At 30.8% G+C, this 19,114-nt stretch overlaps 1 protein-coding gene across 7 annotated transcripts in view; it reads right to left on the bottom strand.

Moving 5' to 3' along the window:
• LOC127711426 (huntingtin-interacting protein 1-like) overlaps nt 1-13,942 on the bottom strand; it is a 47,865-nt gene extending 33,923 nt beyond the window's left edge. For all 7 annotated transcript variants that reach the window (XM_052217470.1, XM_052217472.1, XM_052217474.1 and 4 more), the window contains exons 1-6: nt 13,754-13,942; nt 10,284-10,347; nt 6,581-6,723; nt 5,003-5,059; nt 4,260-4,340; nt 3,496-3,572 (exon numbers count right to left, since the gene is read on the bottom strand). In XM_052217470.1, coding sequence (XP_052073430.1) covers nt 3,496-3,572; nt 4,260-4,340; nt 5,003-5,059; nt 6,581-6,723; nt 10,284-10,347; nt 13,754-13,840 — 509 coding nt within the window. In that variant the 5' untranslated portion in view covers nt 13,841-13,942. The remainder of the gene's footprint in view (nt 1-3,495; nt 3,573-4,259; nt 4,341-5,002; nt 5,060-6,580; nt 6,724-10,283; nt 10,348-13,753) is intronic.
• Nucleotides 13,943-19,114: the final 5,172 nt, after the last annotated feature.

Here is a 19,114-nt window from a genome sequence, read left to right as displayed (position 1 = left end):
TCATTGATATGATGTGAATCAGAGATATTTCACTCATTGACATGATTTGAATCAGAGACATTTCACTCATTGGCATGAATCCTGCAGTGTTTTCACTTTAGTTTCATGGAAAACCAGGATAAAGTACACTAATATACACACTAAAATAATAAAGATAATAAATGATTTTTCTTCACCAATATCTGAATGTAACAAACAGGCAGTTAAATGTTCTTTGTAATTTTGATGTGAATTATAAAGTTAAAAGGGCACTAGCTGTCAAATTCATGGTCACCGATTTGACTCAAATTCTCATATTTGGTTTATAACAATGTAAAAGATTTATCCAAATAATAAAAAGTCTAAAATAAACAATATACCGGGCATGGGCTCGATAATATGTAGCTTCGTTTCGTGTGTATTTTAGTATAGACGCCATCTAATTAACTGTCGAGTTGACCTCTGAAAACATCTGATTACCATATAAGCGATATAAACATAAATATAGATATAAATAGATATCATACTCGTGCATTTGGGGTTTTCTAGGTCTGTTTAATTTCATATTATAGATTAAAAATATGTTAATCATCGTTTTTACCTGTATAAGAATGATTTTTGTGGATCGGATCAGTCAATCAAATGATTTACCTTTGTTTCACTTTCAATGTTGACATTCTTTTCCTTTAAATAATTGAACACGCACAATGCATGCAGTATCCATCTCTAGCTAAGGGGTTAAATTGAAGTTCACATGAATACGGATTCAATGAGGTCGAATTATTCACTTGCAAGTGAATAATTCATCATCAATGTTCTTAGCTTATTTTGACAAAATTGAAATATACTGGCTGCTAAAAGCGGATATACCTATTTCACTTTCATTAATAGGTGAACCAAAAAAATCATATTTTATATATTTTATAAACCTCGTAGCTAGTGCCCCTTTAAATAATTATGAAGTATTAGTTCTGTTAATGTTAAATTGATGATAATTAAGTAATACAGTTTAAAATTATTCCATTTATTGGAAGCTTTCCCTCACCCAATGTTTGGTATATGTTAACTGATACATGCAGCCCTCTACCAAGTCAACACTAATATACTATCATTTCTAAAATGTATAGTCTTGAGCAAAACTTAAGTTGATTACAACATTTTTTTGAAATATGAAACAAATTCACTGAATAGAAAATATTGTAAGATAAGAGTTGTGGAATGTAATTAGATTGATTTACAATAGCTGAATCATTCAGATGTCAAAAGATGTTTTTAGCCAAACTTAAATTTAAATTTTACTATTACAGATAGTTGAAACTCTCTATTAATAGGTTTAACAAACAAGAACTAGCCAATCCCAATAACAATATATACTGAACTAAAATCTATATTTATCTTAAACAAAACACTGATGGTCTTTGTTGCATGTCTGTCATATTAGTTTTCAGTATATTAATTAGGCTGCTAATTTTCTCAATTGAACTGTTTAACATTTTTTATGTTGTGGCCTTTTATAGCCATCTATATATACGGTATGGGTTTTTATCATTGTTGAAGGGCTTGCAGCGACCTATAATAGCTTACATCCACATCATTAAAACTCTGGTGGATAGTTGTCTCATCGGTAATCAAACCGCATATCCTTTTTTTTATACTTATCAAAAATTCCTGGTCTGGAATAGAATAGATTTTTGTAGTAAATATGACCCTTGTCTTGATTATAAATGCATTATGGGAGGTGCATACATGTATTTTCAACAAATGGTGATATTTTCATGAATTGCAGATTTGATTTAAATATTCTACAACTTCAAAGACTGACAAACAAAATTTCTACACTAAAAAAAAAAGTTCTTCAATTCTAAACTTGTTAACCTAACAATCAAGCCTGAGGAAATATTGTATTGCTCAAGATAAGTTGGTGAAATCTATTTGTTTTAACAGTTTTAGACCATATGTAGTAAGCCAACTTAAACATTCTTTTCAACGACCTGAAAGAATGTGATCTTTCAGTATGCATGATTGCCACTTTTCTAAATATCACAACAGCAAAATTAGAGGAAAGCATTATAATTTGACGCTTAGAATAAAAGATAATATCTGATACAAATTTGCAACATGAGGAACTAATTAAAACCATGGGAATTTGACACTGAGATATACAGAGTTGTAAGACAATTTCCTTCTGAAACTGCAGATTATGTTAATATCTTGTGTAGTTCAGTATATAATGTACATGTAGTTACAATAGCTGATTTTTTATTGATGTACACTTGCCTATATCGCATATCACTGAGAGAGAAAAATAAATAAAAAAATATTATTACCTATACCCAACAACATATATACATAACAGGTCAGTGTTTAAATTCCTTCATATCTTATATCGTTCAAAATTACAATCTCAAGTTGACCAGGACAACTTAGCTCGATTTAAATAATATTCAACAACAACAAATACCTAATATTTAAACAGTAATTAACTTTGCAAGCTTTTTCAAGACGACAGCAATAAAACCGTGAATTACTGTGGATTCATACTCGTTCATGGGACATCAATTTTCAGGGTTTCTTCGATAAACCAAGTAAACAAATTTTTATAGGCTTGCATACAGACTTTGGCAAAATCATGAAATTGAATATCTACGAAAATACAATTTTTCCTAAATCCACGAAAATTGGTACCCAAGAAAATAAATGAATCAACAGTATTAACTAAAATAAGCAGTTCAAACACAGGGCTATTTACCATCAATTTATGTAATTTGCTGGAAATAACAATAACAGACACACAGTATAAGATATGAAGCAATTTAACATTTCACTGGGCCTGACATGACAAACTTACATTATTAATTCCTTTCTAGATACACTGTTATAAATTAATGATTGTCTATCCTTGTTATAATACTACTATATACAGTGCTTTATTATATCTATATCAGAAACTACCACACCAGTTTTATATCAAGTTAGTTGTTAGTTTAAAAAATAGTTATAGAAATCAATTGAGAGAGTAGAATACTTTATCACTAATCCCATACTCCAACCCATATTAATGTGTATGTCATTTCTAATGCACCAAATGTGCAATAAATCATTCAAAGATAATCTAAGGTAAACGAAACAATCAACTCTCCATCAACTGAAGTCTGGATGATCAAACCTTACCACAAGCTCTTAATGGGGTCTGGATAATAAAATAAAACACCAAGCTCTTTGTCATTGGATAAGTTGTCAATCAATTCAATAAAAAAATACTAAGCCTTAGTAGAAAGATAAGGAATTTAACACCAGAAAGATTGCAAGATTGAGTAATCTCAAAAACTCATAAGAAAGATTTCATAGTCTGATCAAAGCACAGAAATCTTACTCAAAGATATCTGATATAGTCTTCTTGTATTTTTGTCAATGATTGTTTTTTTCGTGACCTTCCAACATTTAAACTGAATAATAAAAACATTCAAAATTTACAAATCTGTTTCACAGTTAGCACTTTTTCCTAATTAAACTTACTAATTATTAACATCAGACCCACAAATCTTAGCAAACTGTTCATCTGATAAATTCAGGTTTCCTGGTATTTCTTTATTCTGTAAAAAAAAAAAGTAAAAAAGTTTTATCAAATATACATGAAAAAACATTCTTTTCCATCTGGGGGAACATCATTTATTTGTTAGTTGTTATTGGCATTAAATTAGCTTTTCAGTAACTGTGAGTACTCTCACTTAGTCTCTCAGATGGGCACTTTGTCTCTTTTGTCTGATGAGTCCAGTCAATCCCAACTGATTTTACATTTCGTTTTTAAGTTGTGCTGTTACATTACTATCCCAGGTTAGGAGAGGGTTGAGTGCCCACATTCTATATATGCCTGTCCCAAGTCTGGAGCCTTTTATTCAATGTTTGCAGATGGTTGCTGTCTGACAATTTGTTTTTCATTTAGTATTTTGTCATAAAAATAGGCTGTTGATTTTCTTTTTGTTCGAATAGTTTCACATTTCTCATGTCGAGGCCTTTTTATAGCTGACTATACGCTATGGGTTTTGCTCTATCTTGGAAGGCCTTATGATGACCTATGGTTGCTTAAATCCCCTTATTTGGACTTTGTTGGATAGTTGTCTCATTGGCAATCATAACACATCACTTAATTTTATATAAAATGTAAAAATAAAAAATTATACTCATTGAACATTTTAAGGTTATGGTATGGTGTTCAAAGGCAAACATAAAATCATTCATTGTGAATCCACAATATATATATTATAATATGTGATATAAACCTTTCTATGAAAATTCAGTTTCTCCACCAACAGTTTACAATAACAAGCAATAAGCTTTCCATATCCTTCCTTCAGATGCATCTACAAAATAATTTACATATACTGGTAAGCTGTATCCCTGACCTTTGATTGAAATATCAAGTTAATTCTTCTCCACTTATAAGACATTTTTCACATATCTTTTAGTACAAATCTTATTCACAACACAAAATATACCATTTGGTATCCAAAATGGTAATGCCTGGATGGCTAGACATAATTGAGTTGTATTTTTTTTTGTTTCTGTCAGTCGTTGTTTAATCCATCTTTTGTCTTGAAAACTGGTTCCTGTTTACATTCAGGATCAAGGATGACCAGGCCAATGTTTTATTTGACACAGTGTTTGTTTGGTAACATGTTTCATTTGACAGAGTATTTATTTTCTGACATGTTTCATTTGACATATTTTAGTTTTTCTGACATGTTTCATTTGACAGTGTTTGTTTTCTGACATGTTTTATTGGACATATTTTTGTTTGCTGACATGTTTCATTTGACACAGTTTTTGTTAGCTGACATGTTTCATTTGACATAGTTTTTGTTAGCTGACATGTTTCATTTGACATAGTTTTTGTTTGCTGACATGTTTCATTCGACATAGTTTTTGTTTTCTGACATGTTTTATTTGACATATTTTTGGTTCCCTGACAAGTTTCATTTGACACAGTGTTAATTTCCTGTCATATTTTTCTGCGATATCTTACCCATAGTTTTGCAAGCTCTTTCAAGATTGCATGGTTTTTAAATGAGTCTGGTATTGCCTGCAATAAAACAAAAATAATAATATGTCAAAGGAATATAACATTATATCTTTTGGAAAAAGATATTACCAGGTATATGTACATTACACAGTCCTTATTTTTAGTCCTCAAATTACAAGAAATGCTCTGTGATATGAGAATTTTGGTTCATTTTTTTCATGGGTAAAAAACTTCAGTAGCAGACCACTTATCAACTATGCAAATAATGAATGAAAATGTGATTCACCTGAAAAAGGGCTACACATTTTTGATTTTGACATTTTACTAACTCAGTGTTGTACATTATGAGGTGGATAATAATTCTCCCCATACTGCCTGATCATGAAAGAAAATTGACTTGATATTTACAATGGAATGTACTGTAGATTATAAGAGTTATTTCCCTTTTCAGACTTTTAATAGTGCATTTCATATTATAATGTATATATCTCACATTCCCATGGGTTAAATTAGAAGCTGTGGGTAGTTTTTAATACTATTTTATGTTATGTACAAAATGTCAAAAAAGATATACAGGTTCTCCACCCATGAATCCCCTTCTGTATGATTCTTAGGTGGTGTAATACTTACGGTAAATAGGAAATTCAGGATAGCAGATGCTATAACAAGGAGGTTAAAGAAGTCACCCAAGTGATCTAGGCAACCTGACTACCCTTTCTCATAGGCAAATTACCGGGATTCACGCTTCAGACAGCTGACGATGAGTCCCGTTTTGCCGGGATCGGAATACCTCTTTTATATTTCCTGTTTAAAACATTGCAAACACTAGTTATCTTTCTTTGTTTAATACCCGGGTGAAAGTGTAAACATGGCGCTTCCGTTTGTTGAAAACTGTGTCAAAATCAGAGGAAATTTACGGAATTACGAGAATTTGAAATGAGGGAACATTTTTTTTTGAAAGAATATGGAAGAATTGATGCTAAACTAGTATACTTTTTTGACATTAAATGTCGTTTTATGTACAAAACACTTGGAATGGACATCGTTCAGTGTAAGGAATTTGTACAGCCTCATTAAATTTTTCAAAATTTTGCCGTTTTGGGTTAAAAAATTACGATTTTGGGTCAAAGAGCAGAATTTTGAGAATTTCACCTAGATAATGCCAAAAATTTGAAAATTTGAATATTTTATGAAGAAAAAATTATCAAAACATGAACAAAACTGTGAACATGGTGTTAGTGAATGAAATAAAGACACAAATAACTACAGACAAGTTTTTATTGACATTTATTATGAAGATCTCCCACTTGAGTAATAGTAGCCAGGGAAGCCATCGTCTCAGAGTAGCTTCTGTCTGGGCAGCTATCTGTGAAAGGGTTAAGCAAATTCATCAAAATAGGCTAAATTTGACACTAAAATCAAAATTTGATACAAAATATTCCGGGTCCCTTGACTAGACGCGTAAATGGTTGACTGCAATGAAGAGCAATGGTAAGAAGAGACTGTTTTGATTTCATTGATATATATCTACAATTAATCAAGGTTTTTATTACAGTAAACTTGATTAAAAGAGAAACTCACATGTGGATGTCCATCCCTCAGTATTTTATGTAGTACATGGATAAATTTCCATGCAATAATTGGATTGCCCTGCAATGGCAATTTTCCTCCAATTGACCAGTATAATCCTGCACCATGGTCCTTAAATGTACCTAGAACAATAGCTAGTCTGGATTAAGGAAAACAATCATGCAACTTCAAAGAAGCCTGAATACCTTCCAGGCTAATAAAGTATGATGAACTAATAAGCAGTTCAACTGCCAATATTTATAGAAACTCATGTTTTACTTCTACAAAGAAAGTCAGTTTATATCTCTATGATGTTCCATCTAACTGACAAAATTTCTTCAATTCAAACAGTGACAATGTGCTCGTCCAACATGATAGATATCCTGCATAGTATACCTTTCTTTACCTACTAAAGAAAAACATTGCATTTATTTATCATATGTTGCACCCAATACACTTGCATTGCTGTGTATGTGTATTTTGTTTACACAAATTTGATATAAATAATCAGTCAAATCTTTAACAGATATTTGTATGATTTATTTAAAAATTTATAGCCTACTCTTAGATAAAGAACCACGTTCAGTTTTATGTCAATAATAAATTCTGTTCAAATAATCTTTTAAAAGTTTACTTTTTTGGTTAAGTAGTAATGTCAAAAATAGAAATTAAGAATAGAGCAGGAAGGATATTGATCTTAAAAAGTCAAGTTGCTAGTCATAGCAAAATTATATCTGTCAATCATCGTCTTAAATTTATCTTTTCAGATATTTCAAATTAAGGAATCTACTGTTTTAAAAAAGAAAAGGCACAAACTTGAGGTCGAAGTGAAAAAGTGGGGGGGTCTTAGAAAAAATTGGATACCCAAATTATGGTGCAATTTAAATTAATTATTTTTGTTCCGTTGTAGATGGGTAAAAATTTATGTGTTCAGCATTCTGCATTTATCACTTGCTTTACAATACATATAGTAATAAAAAATTACATTGTAACTTTCCTAAATACATGTTAGATTTTTACAAATACATGTTTTGAATATCCATTCAAAGTGGAATCAATGATTCATATAAAATAAATAAACAACTACACCCTGTCCTCATTACTTATTAGGATTAATTGGTTCATGATGAATTATACATATTTGTGTATTCCCCTGCAGAAAAAAAATACCTGATATTTCTCATCAGTTAGTCATACATGTAACACAGAGATAAATACTTGTACATTTAGATCATAAGTAGATAAAATATACATTAGGGCAAAGTACCATGTACATTCTGGTGTAATCTCTGTAAAAATCAAACCAGTGCTAAATTAGTGATATACATGTATCTAGAGAACTAAGTTCACAAATATGAAGGAGATGACATGCTTTTGGGATGTGGGATATAGGTTAAAAAAAGTGGGGATGTGTGATATGGGGGGTAAATAAGTAGTATCCAGGTAAAAGATTGGAAAAAAGTGGGAACAAATTACAAAAAAGAAGGATTTGTGAAATGAGCACCCCCATATGGGGTATATTTTGAAAACACAGCAAAGATCCTTTAACTACCTATTTAACCCTACAAAATGGTCAAGGAATCACTATCCTTTTTTCTATGCTAAGGCACAACTAAAGATATCTTTCTCAGTTAATATAAATTATATGCATAAGGATTGATATCATTAATTAACTGTACAATATCAGCAATTTGTACAGATTCCCTTGGGGCCTTGGTGGACGAGTGGTCTAAGTAGTCAACACTGAGGTTGTGAGTTCAAATCCTGCATGTGACAGGTGCGCTCGATTCCGATCTTAATTGACTAAGATTGTCAGTTTTCCTATTGAAGGTCAGTGGTTCTCCTCAGCACAAAAAAAAACTGGCTGCCACAAAATAACACAATAGTGCTGAAAGTGGCATAAAACACCAACCAATCAATCAATCAAAACAGATTCCCTTTGATCCTCCTGCCGAAATTTTTTAGATCAAGGACAGGACATGATATTTGAAAATATAAGGCAACAACATCACGTTTGCATGTCCTTCCTCGTCAATTAAACAATTAAATGCACTCAACTACATGCATACACTAAACAACTATTGCATCATTTTTTGTGGGTAAAAATAATATTATTATCAATATCAATGTAATTTCATATTGTAAACCAAAAAACATTGTCTGAAGAATAATTGCTGATAAAAATAACAATGGCATTTAATTTTTTGATACTGACTTCGCCAGCTCAAATATCAGCTTGCGCAATTGGTTCAATTGATGTTCTTCCTCATAGTCACTATCAAAAACAAAAATGATATTCTATGTGTTTCATGAGAAAAACCTGACATCATAATATTAAAAAAAAATCACTACTATTTTGTTGATAAAATGTGACACAAACTTGACCCTTTGGTCCATTAGCAAAACAAATTTTCAAACCTTTGTTTTTTCACTAAATGTTCGATGAAAATATTATTTTCCAACTAATATATAATATAATTTGAATTTGAATTTGAAAATCAAAGATTCTTTTTTATGTATCAATTTTAAAACAAATGTCTCATTTTGATATAAATGTGCAAGAAAATATGTCGTTTTAAACAATGTTTGAAAATTTTGAACAAAACTTGCTTCCTTCATTTTGTAGTTAAATACAATAATGCAGACTTGACAAAATGCCAGAAAACCTGGTTCAATTCCACAACTTTTATTTACAAATACAAAGTGTATTTAACAAGTCAACAATAAGATAACCAATTGTTTAAATTTATCTAATTGTTTGAAGATATATTTCCAGAACTGACCAATATATATAATATGGACAATAATTTCTGATATATATATGTACCTTGAAATTTAGTACATTTGCTAAATTATTTCTGATTCTTGCATTTTGCTGCACATTAATGTCATGAATGTAAGAGGATAACATGTACTGAAAGTATAGTGGCTGATACATTTCAGATTTCGATTCTGTAATTTGTAAACTGCATGTGTATCTAATGAGGTAGTTTCCAATAGAAATGAATATGGTCACACTATATGTTAAACAGTTTGTATTGATTTGCAATTTACATGCCCACCTTAGGCTGTGTGATTAATAAATAAAATATTCAGAAAACCAGACTTTTCTGGATTGTTGGGTAATGGGACAACAACAAAAAAACATAATTATCAGTAACAATCAGAGATGTATAATTGATTTGTTTTAAATTATATTTCATTTTAATACATTTGGCATATTGATTTTTAAATATGACTAAAAAAAAATCAAAAATAAAAATTGAAGTTTTTATTCTTTCTCATTTAAATTTGTATTACTATCATGATATTGTCCTTTAACCATAAAGATGAAAATCATACGAAATTTTACTTAAAAAGTTTTTTTTTTCTAAACAATTATTAATACACCCACTTCCAATTACTTAGATTATTGAAAATATTATCAATTATGAGCATGTTTTAGCTTTCAAAGATTTAATTAATCCTCCGAGATAATCTTTACAACACTTCTTTCCCTCGTAATATATACAGTATAAAACAAGGTTGACTTAAAAGCAGTCAATTCTAGTATTGACCTGGCCAGTGGCAAATAGTATGAAATATTGTTAAAGAAGAGCACCATCTAAGTGTGGTCATCAAATGGTTCATGAATTTTCACCAAAAGAAATCAGTATACAAATTGTATCAAGAAACATAGTGTATTTCAAGTGGTGCTATAAAGTAAAAAGGATACTTCTGGCATGTTTCTCCTTTACTGGACATTCCGTCGCACTGATGGCTTTGGTGATTGCTACATGCTGTTCAAAAATAAAAATAGCAATCATGTATTTCAAAGGAAGAAAAATAACTTCTTTGTTTAACGAGCAAATATGCTTTATAAATATTTACAATCATAAGCTTGCCTTAAATATGAATAAAAGGAAATGGGGACAGTAACGAAACAATATAAAACAATAAAAAAATACATGAAATATGTTGATCAACATGGTTTTCTCTTTAAAAATATATGTGGCCTCAGATTACCCTTCTCTCAGGGAAATGGAGATCTGTAACTTACCTTATTCAATTTGTGGTAAATAAAAGCCCAAAATTGATATCAAATTCACATACTCATATTTGGCCTTTCAAAATTGGTGAAAATATAACATTGTATAATGAACATTGTTTGTTTATCATTATGATTTGTCAAAGTAGTAATTTCGCTGTTATTTCCAATAGTACTTGCTAAAGTTTTATGGACACAGTCATATCCAAGTAGGAACTTGGTTAAGACTGTGACCACTATCATTTTTTAAACTAAGGGAGATTTCAAAAGATTTTTTAAATTTTGAAAGCATTGGGAACATGTTGAACTACATCTGAATATAAAAAGTGTCAGAGATACAATCAATTATAAATTTATGAAAAAAGAGTTAAAAAATGTATAGAAAGTACATAAAAAGCATCAATAAAATACTACATTTCATTCAATTTGAATGTCAATTTCTCAAAATTCCATCCGCAGAATTGTTTTCTTAGTAAAAATCAACTTTATATAATTCTTTGTATGTAGAGTGATTAAAGATCAAACTACACGTAACTTCATGAAGGCATCGTGCTACAATTTCATATTATTAACTTTAATGATCTAATACTGGGGGCCAAATATTTTCATATATTTAACCCTTTCGCTGATGAGTCCCGGTTTACCGGGATTCACGCTTCAGACAGCTGACGATGAGTTCCGTTTTACCGGGATCGGAATACCTCTTTTATATTTCCCGCTCAAAACAGTGCAAACACGAGTTATCTTTCTTTGTTGAATACCCGGATAAAGTGTAAACATGGCGCAGGGATTTAACTGTACATAATGTTATTTTTAAATAGTTAGGTATTCACTTAATAATTTTTATAAGGATTAACCAACCTTAATTCAGTAAGGTTGGTGTACTCCAACTATTGGAGGAAGATATAGAGGAAATAAGAAGAAGTCGCTTCCGTTTGTTGAAAACCTTGTCAAAATCAGAGGAAATTTACGGAATTTACGAGAATTTGAAATGAGGGAACATTTTTTTTGAAAAAATATGGAAGAATTGAAGCCAAACTAGTATACTTTTTTGACATAAAATGTTGTTTTATGTACAAAACACTTGGAATGGACATCGTTCTGTGTAAGGAATGTGTAAAGCCTCATTAATTTTTTTTAAATTTTGCCGTTTTGGATTAAAAAATTACGATTTTGGGTCCAAGAGCAGAATTTTGAGAATTTCACCTAGGTAATGCCGAAAATTTGAATATTTTATGAAGAAAAAATTATCAAAACATGAACAAAACTGTGAACATGGTGTTAGTGAATGAAATAAAGACACAAATAACTACAGACAAGTTTTTATTGACATTTATTATGAAGATCTCCCACTTGAGTAATAGTAGCCAGGGAAGCCATCGTCTCAGAGTAGCTTCTGTCTGGGCAGCTATGGTGAAAGGGTTAAAACTGAAATTTGCACAGTGATAACATATCATTTCAAAACTAAATTCTGTGTGTTCAATTTGGAGAAATCATATTTAAAATTATGATTTCTCCAAATTGAACACACAGAATTTAGTTTTGAAATGAAATGTTTTTTTCAAGGTTTTTTTTATCTGGTACATGCAAACATTCTATACATTTTTAGGTTCTTTATAATAAATTTTCAATGATTGTATCTCTAGAACTAATATATATCATGTATATGTAAATGCTACATTTGTATATATACTATTTGTTCGATATACAGATACAGTTCAGTTGTTAAGATGCATTAAAAACATTGTAAAATCCAAAATATTGTTCAATGACATTTACTTCACCTTATTAAAGTAAATTCAGTTTATAAAGTGTTGCATCTGACTTGCTGACTCTGGTTTGGTTTTGAACTTCATCATGTATATCAAGAACCTTTTCATAACCTTCAACAGCTAAGCTTATCTGTACATGTATAAATTAAATTGGCTTATGATGTACATGCAGTTTCTGCCAGTGTTGGCCGGAACCATGTTTCTTTCTGGAATATGTATTCTTCTTGATCATACATCAAATTAAATTCAAAAGTGACTTGGCCTATATCTTTAATTGCATACTTCACAAATACCCAACGCACTAATGAACATGCAGATGTTTATTGATTACCTTAACCTGCCATCAAAATTCTGCAACTGACTTGACAACTGCTGACAATGACCAGATTTAGGCAGTGTGACTGACAGTTTACCAAAACATAAAATTCAAATATGGAACATCTAGAACAAATTCTCGTCTTGACAAACGAAGCTTTTGCTCTGCATTAGGTATCATTATTATACTAAATTCCATGTTTGGTTTGGTCAAAACAAATGAAGAGACAGTCTTCTGCAAGCGTACTTATTGAAATTTGTGATTTGGGTTTTGATTTGAGATATTTAATAGGTTACGGATACAATAGATCTTCTATGTTATCAGGCCCTGTCCTGTGTCAAAACAAGACTATCAAAATTGTCTCTTTTTTTTATTATATTTATTTCATCATTGTTTGGTCGGTCGGCAAAAAGTGACAACTGCCTACATGCCTCTACATCATTGACGCCCCTGCTTTCCTGCTGTCATCTTAAAGAGTAATTCCTTATAATGACAAAATATAATTAATTGAAATTGTTGTCCTTCTGCATAAAAACTAAGCAGAATATGTTCCTAGAAAAAGACATTCAAATATCCCCTTTTGACAGATAACAAAAAATTAATCAATTGGAAAATAAATGTTTAAAAACACCCATAAAAATTATTAAAATGTGACAGTGCTATATGACATACCTCATTATATTTCAGCTCTAAACAGCTGTTTGGTGTCATGTCATTTGAACTACCCCCTACCACAAAAACTTTCCTTATCCATATTAGTTTAATGTATAATTCAAGGCCTACTGTTAGTGATATGTAAACCTAATATCATAATGATGATTTTTTTCTTGATCAATTTGATTGAAAATGTGTCAAAAATTGGGATGACTGATTCTACGCATCAGTTGGTTGTGTATTCGGTATGTACACATGACATATGTATAGGCATTGCGGAATCCAAGTGATGTGTGTTGTTGATAATCGTTCGTTTGATCGCTTGTTAAATGTTAATGGGAAAGAGACTACTGAAAACATGTAAAAGAAATCATGATAAATATAAACAAATATGCACTTCCGGTGAAAGATTTTACCTGACTTTTCTCAAAATTCTCTCTTTCTATTTCAAGTGCAGTTTTTCCCCTGCTCCCAATTGCTCTGGGTAAATGTCTCGTTGACATTCTATTTCAAATATCTTTTTATCATATTGGACACAACTGTTTCAACTTTGTAACAGCAGACATCTATTTCGTAAAAGTTCACTCCCCGGTTTGTGGTTATAACAGCGCCCCCTTATGATCTGTCAAATTGTCAGGAACAACAAATCCATTTCCCGCGTAATTTTGGCAGGATTTTCAGTAACATCGGATCTATATTAACTAGTCACACAGTATCAGTATAGCATTACTTTTTGTGTCTACTATGATTGAGAAGTATTTGATAAGTTCTGCCAGTTTATAAATCTCAAGACATTTTAAAAAAAATATTCAGAGATGTTTTCAATCCAAAAGTTACTTGGACCATGCAATACTGAGATATCAGTTATATTTCAAATATTTTATATTTTAGAAAGTGCATCCTTTTTACATTTTCTTTTTTCCTGGTAAAGTAACCATTGGTAGTATTTATATTGTTGGAAAGGGGACCTATCATAGGGTGTCTTAGTGTATTTTTATTGACTTTTTATTGTATACTTTCCAGACTGAAAAAAATCCATCTACTCAGCGAAAATGAATTTTTGTTAATGATTTTTTTTCAGTTTATAAAATGGGGATTGTTCTTGATTAAAATCATACGTTTCCTTATTTAAATCTGGGACATAATATATTGATTTTCCCAGTTTAAATATAAAAATTACTTGTGATGTTTCATTTTGATGAGTTCTGATTTATACATCTTCTCTTTTTTCGTCTTTTCTTTAAATCTCTGTTTAAAACTCGTAATATTGATCCATAATAATTCTTCTTTAATTTACAAAATAGTTTATTTTACCGGAAAACATAAAAAAAACCTTTAAAATGGAAAATATGATTACAATACATCAATGATTTGTATAGTAAGACTGTCTTACTATATAAATCTTTGAATACATTATATCACTTTTATATAAAAATACGGAGATCTGGTATGATTCCCAATGGGACAACTATCCACTAGAGTTATTCTCTCAGAGTTTACTAACTTTGAAACGAATAAAGATACATTTAATACAGATACATATTAAAGGTCATGATAAACAGGAAATATTGTAAAATGACCAGGAGCTACATAGAAAAAAATTGTAAAGGAAGTTGTTAATGTCATAATCGAGTCATATGTTCAGTTGTTGCCACTGTAAATACAATAAAGAGAGATGAAAGGTGTTTCCACAGGCAATAGTCATAGCTGATGGATTGTTGCTTACTTAACAGCCAGACGAAAATAAAAACTCAAAAAATTAAGAATAAAGAATTATTTTATTGATACAGATTCCGAGCCAACATGGGATTTTAATCAACAACAACACAAAACACTACATACATGGACATATGATCACATATACGAGGGTCTGGATGGGGGTTTACAGAATAGAGAATAATGGGCGAAAAAAATAAAGAAAAGAGAAAAAAAGGACCCCAAAAAATACAAAATAGAGAATAATGGGGTGCTAAAATATAAAAAATAGAGAAAAATGGGCCAAAAATATGAAGAATAGAGAAAAATGGTATAAAAAAATAAAGAATACAGAAATGAAGGACCCCATACAGACCCTCATATATCAAATTAATGATGAATCTTGGAGAATAATCCAAAAATATAGCAACAATGAAACACCAGAAGATACACAATATGACTTCGGCTGAGGGGTTGGCTACTTAACAAGACTACAATATAAAAACATAGTATTATATATTATATATAAAAATCTTCTTTCGATAATTAATGCCTCTTTCCCCGTCTGTCATGTCATTACACATGTGCATAACATAAAACATCGTTATACCTCAATAGGCATTATTATTTTTTTTAAATTCAGACATTTCCTGGAATCGTGGTATAAGGTTCATAATATAAGATACCATTTTATTTCTTATTGGTTCTAATACTTTGCATTTTATGACAAATGAAATGTGTCTTCCTGATTTGCAGGAAGTACACATTATTTGATCAAATAAACATTCAGAAGACGTCCTTGCTCAATAAATAATTTCTATCGCTGTAATAAAATATCAATTTATTTTTAAAAATGTACTGAAGCCTTATAGGTCAAACAACTGCGTCTCTATTAACACGTAAGAGATATTTTGCAAACTTTAACTGTGTTTTATAAGTACAGGTTCCAGCCCCTCTCGGGGAGGAAGTAATAACCAGATCCATTCTAACATTGTTAGGTTGATTTTCTAGGCACTTACAATTACGAAAATCAAATGTATTTTAGAGATTTCTGGAAGCCTTTTGGTGATTCTGACAATAACAAAATGTCATCAGCATATAATATGATATAATATAGTAAGCAAAGTATAGTTTCATTTTATAGAAATGAATTTGCATGCACGTGAGTTTTTTTTCATTTGTTGATGGACGTACGATCACTGATTGTTAAAAAGATTCGATGTATTCAGTTTGGGTATGGACAGTAAATCAACTAGAAGCGTGGTTGAACTCTGAATACAGAGGTTACCTATGGCAAGATATATATCTCCCACAATTTTTAACCGTAAGAACCTAAAGAAACTTTTGAGTACTAGTAACCATAGTTAACCTCAGATACATATCCAAACGTACGTTGTTATGAGAATTGTGTGCATAAATATATGAGCACACATCTCATAGAGTGTTTTTATTGGGTTTTTTTAAATCTCGCTGTGTTTTTGTTTTGTTTTTTTTTAATCTCACTCTACGTGTTTTGCGGTTTTTTATCTCACTGTTTGTTTTAGATTTTTTAATCTCACTGATTGTTTTAAGTTTTTTCAATCTCACTATGTGTTTACCTACAGGTTTTTTAATCTCACTGTTAATGTTTAGGTTTTTGCAATCTTACTATGTGTTTTAAGGTTTTTTAATCTCACTATTTGTTTTAAGTTTTTTACCAGTAACCTCACTGTTGTTTTATTTTTTTTTTTCAATCCCACTGTTTGTTTTCGGATTTTTCAATCTCATTGTTTATTTTTAGGTGTTTTTAATCTCACTATATGTTTTTAGGTTTTCTTATCTCACTGTTTGTTTCAGGTTTTTTTTAATCTCATTGTTTGTTTTAGGTTTTTCCCATCTCACAATTTAGTTTTAGGTTTTTTAATCTCAATGTTTGTTTAAGGTTTTTTCAATGTCACTGTTTGTTTTAGATTTTTTCAATCTCACAATATATATTGTTTTTAAGTTTTTTTCAATCTCACTATGTGTTTTTAGGTTTTTAATCTCACTGTTTGTTTTAGGTTTTGTCAATCGCACTGTTTGTTTAAGGTTGTTTCAACCTCACTGTTTGTTTTAGGTTTTTCCCATCTCACTGTTTGTTTAAAGGTTTTTTCAATCTCACTGTTTATTTTAGTTTTTTTTTCAATCTCACTATGTGTTTTTAGTTTTTTTTCAATCTCACTATGTGTTTTTAGTTTTTTTAATCCCACTGTTTGTTTTAGGTTTTTTCAATCTCACTGTTTATTTTAGTTTTTTTTTCAATCTCACTATGTGTTTTTAGTTTTTTTTTCAATCTCACTATGTGTTTTTAGTTTTTTTTAATCCCACTGTTTGTTTTTAGGTTTAATAATTTCAGTGTTATTTTTTTCCCTCGAAAAAATGACTAAAACATAGTTTTGGCGGGAATGGCTGGCCATATCGAGGACAAAAGTTGTATTTGACTGAATGTAAAATTCACTATTCAGCACAGGAGAAGTAAAGAGTTGCATCTCTTTACCCATGTTCACAATATATCTATATTGATTTACCATGACGTGATATAATGAAGCCATAGGTTTTTAAATGCTGCTTTTTCATCTGCAATTTACAATTGATAAAATAAGTATGAATTAAACGTCAATTAGACAGCAATATATAAACACAAACAGAAGAACATATTTGACATATGCAGGTCGCCATAATCCATAATGATGGTTTTCACACTGGACAAGCACCAACACCGGATATCGAGTTATATATCAGCTAGAAATAGCTGTGAATGTATTCGGTATATGGATGACCAAATATCTAACAAAACATCAACATTTTCAATATACTAAATAATGAAGAGACGACTGAACAAATCAGGAGATTCCTCTCTTATGACGAAGATTATATTAATTTTGAGAGTAAACAACATTTTTTGTCTAAATCAGTTATATACAAACGACAAATTGTATACAAACGAAAAAAATAATGCACCTGCAGTTTGCGAGACCAACCATCTTGAAATTGCTAGCTAGCAGGGTGGTCTCTGGATCAACTGACGTGCCAGGAGGGACGGTCTCTGAAGACAGATTGCACTGCTGAGCTAGAAGGGTGGATTCTGAAGACAAATATCACTGACGTGCTTGGAGGGATGGTCTTTGAAGACAGATTTCACTACTGAGCTAGAAGGGTGGTTTCTGAAAACAAATACCACTCAAGTGCTTAGAGGTATGGTCTTTGAAGACAGATTTCACTGCAGTGCTAGAACGAGTGCTCTCTGTCCACAGATCTCAGCTGAAATGCTAGGAGTGGTGGTCTCTGGAGACAGATTCAACTGAATCATTTATATGTAAATCCAAAATTGAACTTTGATCCGGTGTCCAGGAACTTCGATTAAACTTATCATATTAGCAACACGACGGGTGCCACATATGACGGAGGGTCTGCTTACCCTCCCAGAACACACGAGATCACCTCCAGTTTTTGGTGGGGTTCGTGTTACTCGGTCTTTAGTTTTCTATGTTGCGTTTTGTAGATGATTGTTGATGATTGTTTGCCATGGAGTTGTCAGTTTGTCTAAAACTTCTAAATATCCCTTCGGTATCATCAATAAATAAATCTAAAAAAAATTCAAAGTGACTGTTACCACAGAAACTTCGATCTATGATGATTAATAACACAAATATGCAAGGGAAACAATCCATCTAATGAAACTATTATTGTAGTTTAAAAAAACACATACAAATCAAAATTTGTTGACAACAAGGGCTATTTAATAATACCATTATTGTAGTTGACAACACAAAACACATACAAATCAAAATTAATTGATAACTAGGAGATCGAGCCTATAATTTTGTTAAATCGGTTCTTGTCAGTATTCGTGAAATTATCTTAGCGCCTTGCGTGATTTGTTTTCATTTGTCTAGTTTGTCGCCTTGACTGTACGATTGTATATTTTATTATCCATTTATGATTCTTTTTTTTAAATTGGTCAGTTCTGTTGTGTATCTTTATATCTTATTGACCTAAAAATATGATAAACACTTCAAGGTGACTTGTACAAATGAAGGACATCCGATACCAATTTGCAAAAC

This window comes from Mytilus californianus, unplaced genomic scaffold, assembly GCF_021869535.1.
Source record: "Mytilus californianus isolate M0D057914Y unplaced genomic scaffold, xbMytCali1.0.p SCAF_8, whole genome shotgun sequence".
NCBI classification, from domain to species: Eukaryota; Metazoa; Mollusca; class Bivalvia; order Mytilida; family Mytilidae; genus Mytilus; species Mytilus californianus.
The sequence above is the reverse complement of the archived record's forward strand: the minus strand, read 5'-3'. Positions and strand labels throughout refer to the sequence as shown.